Source organism: Asparagus officinalis, chromosome 9 (assembly GCF_001876935.1).
Source record: "Asparagus officinalis chromosome 9, Aspof.V1, whole genome shotgun sequence".
Classification (NCBI taxonomy): Eukaryota; Viridiplantae; Streptophyta; class Magnoliopsida; order Asparagales; family Asparagaceae; genus Asparagus; species Asparagus officinalis.
Genome location: NC_033802.1, coordinates 66144796 through 66158766, shown reverse-complemented (window position 1 = coordinate 66158766; position 13971 = coordinate 66144796). Strand labels below are relative to the sequence as shown.

Genomic DNA, 13971 nt, shown 5'->3' with positions numbered 1-13971 from the left:
TTATCCATTATTCTGTTGCATAGTTATTACTTTTTTTAAGGGGCTGTTTGTTTGCTCAAAAAAGAGAGAAATTGAGGATTTAAAATCTGACCACATAGGATTTTAATTTCTAGACATTTCCATTCCTAGCGTTTGGTTCGCTGGGTGATTTAAAAAAATGGGGGTGAAATGGGGGTGTCAAATCAGATTTTGTAGAAAACCAATTTCAGACCAAAAGTTTCTGAAATGGGTGAGAAATGTCACATCGCTGAATATTTAATTGCTAGGTTCACTGTTGAAACGATTGCGGGAAGGTAAAGGGTAATATTTAATGTCCTGTTGCTGAATTTTAATTGGAAAACACATTTGATTTCTTAACTTTTGGATGTTCAAACAAACCCAAGAAATGAGAAACAATGTTTTCCCGCCTATGATTTTCAATTTTGTGCTTCTAAAATTTTGCCAAGCAAACTGGCCGCTGATGTGAAGTGAAACAAGCCAAAATGGCTTGCCCTGGACTTAGGCTTAGCTTTGGGCTTTAGGCTTCGTCTTCGTCTTGGATCAAAATTATTTAGGATGAGCTACAATAATATGCATAGGAGCTAATACTATTTTATTTTGCTTAGATATTAGTTTTGATTTGACTTTTGGCTTAGAAAAATTATGAACTTTACTTCTAGATTAGGTATGTTGGCATTATAAATTGAAACCTTATGTTTTTATTTAATAATTGTGATGCCTCTTGTTTTCACACATGGCTGCAATCTAAGGTGAACCCAGAGATGTCAAACCTATCATGCGCCACACACTGTGTATAAATACGTTTCACCAATCACAGTTATATCCTCTAGTGGAATTCAAATAAAAGTGCAGGTACAAAACAAGCAAAATAAGGAAATAAATACATAGACATGATGAAGGAAGATATATCTCATACAGAAATCATGTCTCAACGGCATATCTGTATACAACGGAAATAATGAAACTGTCTCAACATGAATCAACTAAACATCGTACTAAAGCAGACTTCCTTTACAATATGCAAATAAAACTCTACTGTCTAAATAAGCATATAATAATTACTGTGGAGCCTCTACTAATAACTCATGTAACGACGACTATGCAAGAACTCCGTCATCCTACGACTCTCCGAGCCTCGGCACTGCCTGAAAGGAAGTTTAAAACAAAAAGAACAATAACAAGAGCATCAGAGCGCTAAAGCAAGATTACCTCCAGTCGTCCCTAGGGGAAGGACTGCTAGATGAAGTGAATGCTCTATCTATTAAGCATAATCTACCTATATTATTTTCCCCGTATCTAATAGAATTAATATTTAGAAATCTACAACACGAGACGTAGTACGTCAAGCGAAATAATCCAAACAAGGAAACCCTCATGTATATACCATATGTCTCAAATTATGAATCGCTAATCATTGATCCCAACTAACAAGTAAAGAAAACAGTAAAGAAATATAAATACATTATTACATCGTATTTATAATACCTTCCACAATCACTAGGGAGATAAAATAAATACTAACATACAATCCCGTATAATTTTAAGAGCAAAGTATCTCGGTCATATATCTCAAAGATGAGTTGAACTCATAACTGACATCCGCCTAAAACTTAGGCTATAAATCAACAGTCTTAAAGTCACAGACTACCCTGTAGGTATCCTGAACTGTGTACATGGCTCATTAGTCTCATCGCGATCTCAGCATGTAGCCTGAGTGCGGGAAGACCTACCACATAGGTATCCAAATAGACGACTTACAATCACCATAAATAGACGGCATACTAGTCTCATCGCACACTTGTGCGGACGGACTGCTATACAAAGCATCCAAACTCGACTCAATGGCCGGTACATATGAAATATCGACGCACTATCTCATGTAGCACTGAACTGGGCTCATCAACGATATCCATCTTATGCATAAACTGTGTATATTTGGTATATCGATATATTATCCCATATAGTACTGAGTTGTGCTCATTAACGATATCCAATGAGTGTATGAACAATCACTACCTATTATAAACAACCCAACTCTTGTCAAAACCCCCTTTGTGTTACTCATGTGTGTGCAACGACACTGTACTGGTGTATGCGTGAATGTACGTGTACAAAAGTGCGGTTCGAACCCCATGAACGTGTCTCAAAACAGTACAAAAAGAAAACTCATGAAATCTGAAAAACGCCCGTAAGTCGACTTATGCCTGGCATAAGTGGACTTGTGGCAAGTCGACTTCCAGGTTGATGTTTCGATGTTTTCTACGATATTTCTCAAACAAAACTCATTCTATTCAACATGGAACATAGGAACCAGGTTATAAACATGTACAACTAATTAACAGAGATCAGCTTAAACGATTTAGCATTTGGATTAAAACTAATTAGGGTTAGTAACATGATTATACAATATTTCCAATAAAGACATGAAATATCACATGATTGCCATAACATGATCATTTATAAGTATGAACAGAGATATAAAATTCATTTAAATATGTCTAAGTTATTTAGGTATCACAAACCTAGGGTTTAAGCATGATTAATTAGCATGAAAAGATAATTAAACATCAAACTACGGTTATTACATAAGTTACGCATGTTTAAAAGATTTAAAATGAAAATAATTGAAACCCTAAAGATCATGATCATTATTCTATCATAAACAGCAAGAAAAGATTACTGATCTAGCATTGGTTTAAGATTTAATATCAAAAATCTGGCTTTTAACACCACAAGTTAAGAATAAAGAATGAAAACACGCATTCAACGTCATATTAAACATCTAAACTAGTTATTTAACTATGACGATGGGTTTGGATGAAGATAATCTTATCTCACATTGCTGTTGATCCTTCCCACACGTGTGCAAGACCTCTTCATTTGGTACAAACACAGATCTCACCTTCCTCTCAGCGAATCCTTCACCAAACTCTTTCAAAAACTCAAAAACTTGAACTAGGGTTTTAAAGGAGGGGTGGCTGCTGTATTCTCACAAAAAGTGCAGTAAAATAAGGTTTAAATGAGTATATATAATCTTGGGATCGAAACAATACGGATACGACCCGAAAACCCAAAAGAAAATTGGAAATAGTCCGTAAGTCGACTTGGTGTAAGTCAGCTTATCAGGAAAAATCTGTGTGTGCATGTCTTCATTGTTTTGGCTGTAACTTTCACATCCAAACTCAGAAAGAGGTGATTTAAGATGCGTTGAAAATCTATTGAAGAGACCTTTCCAACCTACCACCCATTCATCAAATTGGAAGATAAATATTAAAATTTTTTATTTTTCTTGATTTTGACTTGAATTAGTTGCTAATCGAATGTTCGCGAAAAGTTACCGAACACGTACACAACTAAACGAAGCAAATTCAAATTCTAAATATTATTCGAGTCGAATTTTAACACGAATAAGAATAGCGCTATTTGAGCCGAATTTGAACAAAACACTATTCGTTCAAATTCGATTTGTTTCCACCCCTAAATATCGCTGTTCTTTTGAAGATCATGCATTAAAAAGAACTTTAGTGAAATATGTTTTCCTATCTCCTTTTATCAATCCTCCTTTTAGCTGTGCTATGCATGCATCATTATTTTCATATAGTGTTGTTGGAGCTTCTTCCTTGAAGGACAAATCACATTTCCCTTGGATGTGTTGAGTCATTGATCCTAGCCAAAGATATTCTCGACTCGTCTCGTGAATTGCTATTAATGCTGCATGATTTGAAGAAGTAGCAGCAATATTCTATTTCTTAGATCGTCATAATATAGTTGTATCATCATATTGTTGGATAACATGTTCCTAATATGTTTCCTAATTTGTTTTGGTAACAGGTTATTGGGATTCCTAATATGTTTTGGTAACATGATTTCAAATCTGTTTTGGTAACATGTTATTAGGGTTCCTAATCTGTTTTGTTTTTTATTTTAGAATTCCCAATATGTTTATGATTTTAGGATTTATATATATAGAACAATTGGAAGAGAGAATTGAGAAGAAAAATAGGGATATTTGGAGCACAGAAAAGAGGTATTTTCTGAGCTATTGGTTAGGGTTTTGTTTGGAGAGAATTAGAGATTTGTTGGTGAGATTAATTGGTAAGTTTGAGTGATTTGTAATCTCAGTTCGCACTCTTCTTCTCTATCAGTGAAACACCATATCCCCTTCTTGCCCCGTGGACATAGGTAACTTGCCGAACCACGTTAAAATTGGTTGTTTGTGTTTATGGTATTGATTTGGTTTGTTTGACCTTCTCTCGACATTCATTTGATTTTATTTCTCGTAGCATGTTGGTTTGGTTATTTGGCTTCCGTAACGCTCAACAAGTGGTATCAGAGCTCGGGTTACGCTTGAGCTATTTGGAGGAGTAGGTCGTTTTGGAGGCTCTCCTAGGGTTTCATTTGGTGATAAAGGTGGGATCTTTTTGGTAAAGACTCTATCTTTTTTAGTTTGAATCTATTCTTTATTTGTTCCGTATTTGTTTTGGTGCTTTGAGAAAGATGGTCGGGAAAGAAGGAGTTGTGGAGGGTACTTCTGGCGTGAAGACCATCCAAAGTTTGAATATCCACTCTATGAAGATAGATGTGGAGAAGTTTAATGGCACAAAAAATTTTAGTCTTTGGAGATGTGAAGTCTTGGATGCGCTCAATCGTAAAATTTAGAAGATACTTTAGAGTTGGACGGGAAACTGGACGACATTAAGGAGAAGGTTTGGAAAAAGATGAATAGAACGACGTGTGGTGTGATTAGATATTGTTTGACTCAAAATTTAAAATATGATGTGATCAATGAGACTTTGGCTAAGAAGATTTGGGAGATCCTAGAGAGCAAGTATTTGACCAAGAGTGTAGAGAACCGCTTGTATTTGAAGAGGAGGCTTTATCGCTTCCAATTAAAGAAGGGAATCCTCCATTGGTGATCACATGAACCACTACACGAAGCTTCTTACGGATTTGGCGAATATAGATGTGATGATTGAAGATGAGTATAAGGCGTTGTTGTTATTGAGTTCCTTGTCTGACGAGGAATATGAGACCTTCATTCTTACTCTTATTAATGGGAAGACATCTCTTTCTTATAGTGAGGTCACCGTTGCACTTGTGAATTTTCAGCTTTGAAAGAAGGATAAGGAGACTTCAGTTGAGCCGGTAGCGGGGGCATTGGTCACAAGAGCAAAGAGTCAAAACTGTAGTAGGAGGTCGCAGCCTAGAGGGGCACATCTTGGAGTTTATAGGAATCAATGTGTCTTTTGTAAAGAGGATGGACATTAGAAAACCGAATGCCCAAAGTTGGTTGATCGAGTCGGGAAGAATAAGGGGAAAGCTATTCAAGCTTCAGAGGTGAATGTTGTCAATGCTAGTGGTAATAATTCAGATTCAGATTCTTCCCGCTACTCATTGTCTGCACTACCGTCAGTTTGTGTTGCCGACTCTACAAAGTTGATGTTGGATTCAAGTGCTTATTACCATATTTGCCCTAGGATGGATTGATTCTCCAGCTTTCAGGAGTTAGAAAGAGGGGAGGTCGTGCTCATGGGTAATGATCATGAATGTCCTATTGGTGGTATCGGTACCGTTCGGATTAGAATGAGTGACGGAGTGATTCGGGAGTTGGTTGGAGTGAGGTTCGTTCCCCAGTTGAAGAAGAACATCATTTCACTTGGAGTTTTGGAGGTAACAGGCTATAGGGTGACCTTGGTCGATTCATGTTTGAAGGTCATATTGGGGTCCATGATTGTGATGAAAGATGTTAGGAGGAATAATTTGTATTATTTGATTGGGAGCACGGTGTTTGATAGAGAGCTGACGACTTTTTTGGATTTGGCTAGACTGTGGCATTTGTTGAGGCTTGGTTATTTGATTGGTTATGCCGTACATGGTTTGTTGAGGAGTGCTTTGACCTACAGATTGAAGTTCTTTGAGCACATTGGTATAAGCAAGAAGACCGAGGTGGAGTTTGGCACTTCTATCCATCGATTGAAGGGTCATTTAGGTGGTGTTCAGTCAGGCATTTAGGGGCCTTCCAAGAAGGCATCATTGAGAGGTAATCGGGATTTGGTTTCCATAGTTAGGGATTATTCTAGGTATTGGTGGGTTACAACCAGGTCCCGTTGGTGTGAAGTCCTAGAAGTCAACAACAATTGGAAGAAGTGTATTGGTAGAAAGGTAACCCGTCGTTCTAGCTTTGGTAGGGATTCTTTCTTGCATTTGTGCAGAGCTCATGGCAGTTTGAGACACTTCATTGATGTGGAGACATTAGGGCGACAAGATGAGATGACAGTTTTGATGGGTTGTTCCTTACTAGAGGGGTATCAGTGTTGGTTGTCGAGCATTGGTTTTGATTTTGGAGCTTTGACATATTTGGGTCATCTTGGTCATAGGTTGTCGATTGCTACGTGTGGAGATTTTGGATCTGGTGGAGCTGCTTTAGATTTTAGGTTGCATCAGATATTTGGTTGCCCAATATTTAGTCACATCGAGGATGTGAGATTTGATCCAATTGCACGTTTAAGGTTCAGATGTTCGTTTGATTATTAGTTAGTAGCTTCTGATTTTGTTCTGAACAGGTATGTCACATTTGACTCTCGGTAGGTGGAGAGTGCTGATCAGATCATTGGGATATCACAGTGGGTGGAAGGTGATGCTACTTCACATTGGGTGGAGATTACTCCACATACTTCAGATCATACTACATCGTTTGGAATTCTAGCTGAGGTGACATAGTTTGGAGATCATTTGGATTTGGATGCAGATGATGAGTTGGTTTTGGATTCGAGTACAGCTGGTGGACATGTTTTGGATACGGCCATTGGTTCACCTCAGGTGGAGGTGTTTGATTTGTTTTAGTTTGGGGCCATTAAGAGCGCTATCAGTTACAGATCCGTTGGTGATATTGGTGAAGAATTACAAACTTTTTTATTTGATTGAGGGTCTCTGGAGACCGTTTGGGTGAACTACGTGAATGCTTGATTCCTTGGGCAAGAGGATACGTAGGCAGTCATTTATGATGCAGCCGGTTTGATAAGTTGATACCGATATTTAGAGTTTATTCGCATTCTCATTTGGGTTCTCGACTTATTGTGGATTGGGTCCGTTGTCATGGATTTGTTCCACTTCGTACTGGACGCAACAAGTGAGACGTTTGGTTGGTATTGGTGTCGGCTCAGTTTTGAGAAAACTTTACCGAGATAGAGAATTGTTGGATAGCAGGTTCCTAATATGTTTCCTAATTTATTTTGGTAACAGGTTATTAGGATTCCTAATATGTTTTGGTAACATAATTCCAAATCTGTTTTGGTAACAGGTTATTAGGATTCCTAATCTGTTTTGTTTTTTGTTTTAGAATTCCTAATATGTTTATGATTTTAGGATTTCTATATATATGGATTTTGTTTTTTGTTTTAGAATTCCTAATATGTTTATGATTTTAGGATTTCTATATATATGGAACAATTGAAAGAGAGAATTGAGAAGAAAATTGCGGATATTTGGAGCATAGAAAAGAGGCATTTTCTAAGCTATTGGTTAGGGTTTTATTTGGAGAAAATTAGAGATTTGTTGGTGAGATTAATTGGTGAGTTTGAGTGATTTGTAATCTCAGTTTGTACTCTTCTTTTCTATCAGTGAAACACCCTATCACATTCTTGCCCTGTGGACGTAGGTAACTTGTCGAACCACGTTAAAATTGGTTGTTTGTGGTATTGATTTGGTTCGTTTGGCCTTCTCTCGACGTTCGTTTGATTTGATTTCTCGTAGTATGTTGGTTTGGTTGTTTGGCTTCCGCAGCGCTCAACACATACGTGAATATATATCTTATTTGTGATCGAGCTCTATGTGGATTAGGTAAATACCCTACATCTCCATAACCAATTAGTTGTGCTCTAGATTCTTTTGAATAAAACAATCACATTTCAATTGTTCCTCGAAGATATCAAAATACGTGCTTAACTTCGTTCCAATGTCTTTGAGTTGGATAGGAACTATACTTTGCTAACAAATTTACAGAGAATGTATGTATGGCAGTGTATTGTAAGCAAGATATGTACTTATTGCACTAAGATATGGTACTTCTAGACGAAGAAGTTCTTCGCTATCCTCTCAAGGTCGGAAAGGGTCCTTATTCAGATCAAGTGACCAGACAACCATTGGGGTACTCAATGGATGTGCTTTGCCCATATAAAATCGCTTCAGGATCCCTTTTGTATAATTTGATTGATGAATAAGAATTTCATTTACTAAATGCTCGATCCGCTAGCCGAGACAACTTTATTTTTCCAATGTCTTTCATCTCAATTTCTTTCTTTAAACATTCTATTGCCTTTGGAAGTTCTTTAGGAGTTCCAATAATATTCAAATCATCAGTATATACTGCAATTATACAAAATTAGACCCCTGTTTCTTTATAAAACACGTGGGCAGATTATATCATTCCTATAACCTTCTTTCAGCAAATATTCGCTAAGATGGCTATACTACATACATCCATTGCTTTAATCCGTATAAAGATCTTTGTACTTTGATTGAATAATTTTCTCGAAAATTTGAATTTCATGCTTCTTGCATCCTAAATCCTTCAGAGATTTTCATATGGGTAATGTTATCAAGAGAGCCATATAAATAGGCTATAACTACATCCAGTAGATGCACATCAAGTCATTCATTTATTGTTAGACTAATATGATATCGAAATGTAATGACATCCACCATCGGAGAATATGTCTCTCATTATCATCTCCAGGTCTTTGTGGAAATCATTGTGTGATAAGTCATGCTTTATACCTCAGATTCTTTTCAATTTGGGTACTTTCTAATCCGAACCCTCTTTCGTTTCTTCAATGTGAGTTTGAGCCTTTCCACCACTTTATCATAGTTCCCCTTCTAATAAGTTTATTTTTTTAATAGTTAACATTGCATGAAATACAGAGGAAAAAGGAGCGGGTCTGACAGTGCATGTTAGCATGCAATTCTTGAAGCTAACCTGCGCCCCTGCTTAGATTTCTATGGCCAAGAAGAAGAAGAGGAGTGGAAGGAAGATTCTTAATATTGGATTGAGATCCTCTAGCTTTAATTCGCTGCACTCTGAGGATCAATTCGACACAAGTTTGGATGGAGATGATGATGGATCCAGTTTTATGGGTTCGACTGGTCCAAAAGGAGAGAAGATAAAGAAATCAATGGAGGAAATACTTAAATCTTTTGATTTCAAGATCAATCCGCAACAATCTCTGCATTCAGCTCAGATTAATGGAGTTCAAGTTCGTCATCTTAATAATTCTGATCAATCCGCAACAATCTCTGCATTCAGCTCAGATTAATGGAGTTCAAGTTCGTCATCTTAATAATTCTCAAATCTCTGGTAATGGTGCAAATAGATACTCAGATTAATGGAGTTCAAGTTCGTCATCTTAATAATTCTCAAATCTCTGGTAATGGTGCAAATAGATCTCCTAGGGTTTCCTAGGCTGAAGAGGTTGAATTTGAGGTAACTTCTTTAGATTTTCCTCTGTTTCAAAGTTCTTCTTCAAAGTCAAGAGCTCTTGATTCAGGTTCAGAGGTTTCAAATTTGATAGCTGATACTGATACTGTTACATTAATTTCTGATGTGAGAAACACTGTAGAAGCCAGATCTGTTGATACAAATGAGGAAAATGTTCCTACTAAGGATCATCAACCTGAATCTGTGTTTTTGAATCTGGAAGAAAAAGAGGATGAACCAGTAAAGAAAAAGGTTAATGATGTATTCCTGGAAAATGAGGATGAACCTGTAAAGGAAAAGGTTAATGATGTATTCCAGGAGAAAATTGGAACTGGATCCAGTAAAACTTTTGTTAGCCTCTTTTCTGATAATAGGAAATCTGGTAATGGATTATCTCTAAGCTTCATGCCATCTTCTCTTACCAATACAGCCTCTTTTACTGCTGATGAATGAAAGCAAGGTGAATAATTATGGAGAAATGCCTTAATTGGGCATGTTATAGGATTGAATGTCAAATTTAAGTCAATGGAATCCTATGTTAACAAACTGTGGGGTAAAATCTCTATACCTAAGATCTCTCTTATCAAACAAGGGTTATTCCTATTTGATTTTCAAACTCAAAAGCAAATGAATGATGTTCTTGAGGTAGGACCTTGGTTTTTTGGATCAAGACCTTTAATGTTGAAGCCATGGAGTATTGATACAGACATAGAAAAGTTTCAGGATTATTTCTATCCAATGTGGGTCCAATTTCCAAGATTGAGACTTAATCTTTGGAGCTCAACTGGTATTAGTACAATTGCTAGCCTCATTGGGAAACCTCTCACAACTGATAAGCTCACGGCCACTAGACAGAGATTGAGTTATGCTAGAGTCTTAATAGAGGTGAAACTTCCTTTTAAAGAGCCTTTGCCTGATTTTCTGAAAATTGAAGGGCCTGATGGAAAAAGCTATATGCAACAAGTTTTGTATGAATTCAAACCTAAGTGGTGTTCTACATGCAATATGATTGGTCATGATACTGAACAGTGCAGAAGAAATAAAACAAAGAAGGTGTGGGTTCCTATCAACAGGCAGTCTGGAAATGTTACAAATGGAAATGTTCAGCATGTATCTAATTCTGGACTTGAAAAGGAGATTTTTCAGCATGAGAATGCAATAACTTCTTTTTCTGGTTCCAAGGACCATGTTATTAGTTCATCTAATCAGGAAGCCCAATCTGTTGAGAAACATGCACAGAATGAAAAACGTGCACAAGATGATTTTACACAGACAAGGAGAAACTTGGAGAGCAATTTTGGTTTAAGTGAAAGGGTAACCATCCCCAGCTCAATTCAATATATGCAAGCAAATGAACATACCCTGTATCAGCAAAACTCAACTCCAAAAACACCTGGTAATGCTCATTTCCAACTGATCAGTCCAACTGTTAATGCATCAGGGTTCACAAGTGTGAATAGAAACAGCATAGCAAGGAGAGCTAATATAACTGAATTAGTTGCTTCAGGTATTTTGCCATCTCATTTCTCTATCCTAGAGCAACAAATTTCTTATCCATCCTGTGCAGACAGAGGTGGAAAATCTCTTTAATGCAACTTGCTATTTGGAACATTAGAGGATTTAATAAATCCTCTAAACATTCAATAGTCAAGCATTTTATTCAAGAGTATAATCTCTCTTTATTAGCTCTATTGGAAACAAAGCTCTTTGAAAATAAGATGCAAAGGCTAGCAATGAAAATTACTAAAAGCTAGAAGTGGGTCTCTAATGTGCAAGAAGCTAGAAATGGTAGAATTTGGATTCTCTGGGATAGTGATATCTTGGCAGTCCAAAATGTTATTTTATCAGTGCAATGCATTACATGCACTATTGAATCCAGAGATGGAAGGTTTACCAGTTTATGCACTATTGTATATGCTTTAAACCAAATGGCTAGCAGGAAAAATCTTTGGAGGGATTTACTTACTTTAAAACAAAATGTTAATAGTCCATGGATTATTGGGGGTGATTTCAATGCTATTACAAGTTATGAAGAGAAAATTAGAGGATTGCCAGTTACAAAAGCTGACATTAAGGATTTTCAAAGCTTCATTAACACTAGTCAGCTGTTGCATTTAAGATCTACTGGCTGTTACTATACTTGGTGTAACAAACAAGAGGCTGAACACAGAATCTGGTCTGACTGGATAGGTGCTTGGTTAATGAGAGTTGGATTCACTTATACACCTCAAGTCAAGTGGAATATCTCATGCCAAAATGCTCAGACCATTCTCCGACATTATTAACCATTGAAGATGATAATTTTGAGGGTAAAAGGCCATTCAAGTTCTTCAGTATGTGGGTTAAGCATCCAGACTTTATCTCAACAGTAAATTCTATATGGCATCAAAGCAGTGAAGGCTACTATATGTTCAGGTTTCATACTAAGTTCAAAAGGCTTAAACATGCCCTTAAAGAGCTAAATAAAAATCACTTCATGAATATAAGTGAACAAGTATGTAGAGCTAAGGATGATTTAGCTGATATTCAAAGGCAATTAAATGATGATCTTTTCAACTCAGATTTGATTGCAAGGGAAAAAGAATGCATCAAAAAATATGACAGATTGATTGATTGTGAATCTTCTTACTACAAACAGAAAGCTAACATAAACTGGAGCTTGCAAGGGGATAAGTGATCAAGGTTTTTTCATTCTATCATGAAAAAGAAAAGGCACCTTAACAGAATTCTGACCCTATACACTAACAATGGGATTAGAATTACTGACAGATCTGAAATCATTATAGAAATTATTGATTACTATAAAAAGAACTTGGGCACTTATGTTCCTACTGCAACTCCTGATCCTGAAGTGATAGCAAATGGGCCTATTCTCTCCCCTGAACAGAGACACATGCTCAGTCTTCCAGTAACTAGAGAGGAAATAAAACAAGCAGTTTTTTCTATGTCAAATGATAAAAGCCCTGGTCCAGATGGTTATAATGCTCTCTTCTTCAAGGCATCTTGGAATGTTATAAAAGAAGAACTTTATGCAGCAGTGGAGGAATTTTTTAGCTCTGGGAAGCTGCTTGGTACTTTTAACTCCACCTCCATCACATTGATTCCAAAAATCCTTAATCCTCAGTATGCTGCAGACTACAGGCCAATATCATGCTGCAATTGCATTTACAAAATCATCACTAAAATCTTAGCTTCCAGAATTCAAAAGATAATGGGATTCTTAATCAGTGATGCTCATAGTGCTTTTCTTAAAGGTAGACTAATATCTAGCAACATTCTTCTAGCTCATGAAATAGTCAAACACTATGGTAGAAAGCACACTTCCCCTAGAGCTGTTTTGAATATTGATTTAAGGAAAGCTTTTGATACCATTAACTGAGATTTTATAAGAGCTATGTTGAAAGGATTAGGATTTCCTGATATATATTATGACTTCTTGGATTATGGAATGCATTTCTACTCCTAAATTTTCCATATCCATAAATGGAATTCTTCATGGCTATTTTTAAGGAGCTAGAGGACTAAGACAAGGTGACCCCATTTCTCCATATTTGTTTGTTATTGGAATGGAATACTTGTCTCGCAAGCAAAACAGTCTTAAGAATGATAGACTGTTTAAATTTCATCCTAAGTGTTCAAGAATGAAGATATCACATCTAATCTTTGCGGATGATCTCCTCCTGTTTAGCAAAGCAGATATGTATTCAATATCAAGATTGAGGGACTGCCTAATGGAGTTTAGTCAGGTCTCTGGATTGAATCCTAATCCCTCTAAGTGTTCAATTTTTATGAGTGGGATTGAAGACAGCCTGAAGAATCAGATCTGTGACTGTCTTAATTTTTTAGAGGGGACCTTGCCTATAAAATATCTGGGGATGCCACTTATTTCAAAAAGACTCTCATGGCTTGATTGCTCTTCTCTCATCAACAAGATATCAGATCAGTTTCAAAATTGGCAAAATACAAGGTTTTTGTCTTATGCTGGGAGATTGCAAATGATAAACTCAGTCATTTTGGGCATTCAAATTTTCTGGATAAGTAATTTTATCCTTCCTGTTAAGGTGCTAGAAAGGATTGATAGCATGTGTTCTAATTTCCTTTGGGGTCACAAAATCCACTTGGTATCTTGGAGCTCTGTTTGTCAAGACATAAAGCATGCTGGCTTGGGATTATTCTCAGCTAAGCTCTGGAATTAAGCAACATCAGCTAAACTACTTTGGATGATACACCTCAAAAAAGATATTCTTTGGATTAAATGGGTGCACGACACTTACCTGAGGCAAACAAATATCTAGCAGGTTCAGGCTAAAGAATGTGACTCATAGGTGTGGATACAACTCCTAAAAGCTAGAAACATGATGAGAGATAAGATGGGAAGTGTTGGCAACCTATTGAATGCAATTAATGGAAGCTGTGTCAATGGCAATATCAGCATATCTTTGATTTACAGGGCTCTTTTCCAGCAACAGGATGTTTTGTTTGAAGGATCAGGGACCATT

At 36.7% G+C, this 13971-nt stretch overlaps 1 protein-coding gene across 1 annotated transcript; it reads left to right on the top strand.

The window, feature by feature from the left end:
* On the top strand, positions 10100-12149 carry LOC109823568. Its single transcript, XM_020389845.1, has 3 exons — positions 10100-10979; positions 11300-11662; positions 11767-12149. The coding sequence occupies exons 1-3, from the start codon at positions 10100-10102 to the stop codon at positions 12147-12149; spliced, it is 1626 nt and encodes a 541-aa protein (XP_020245434.1).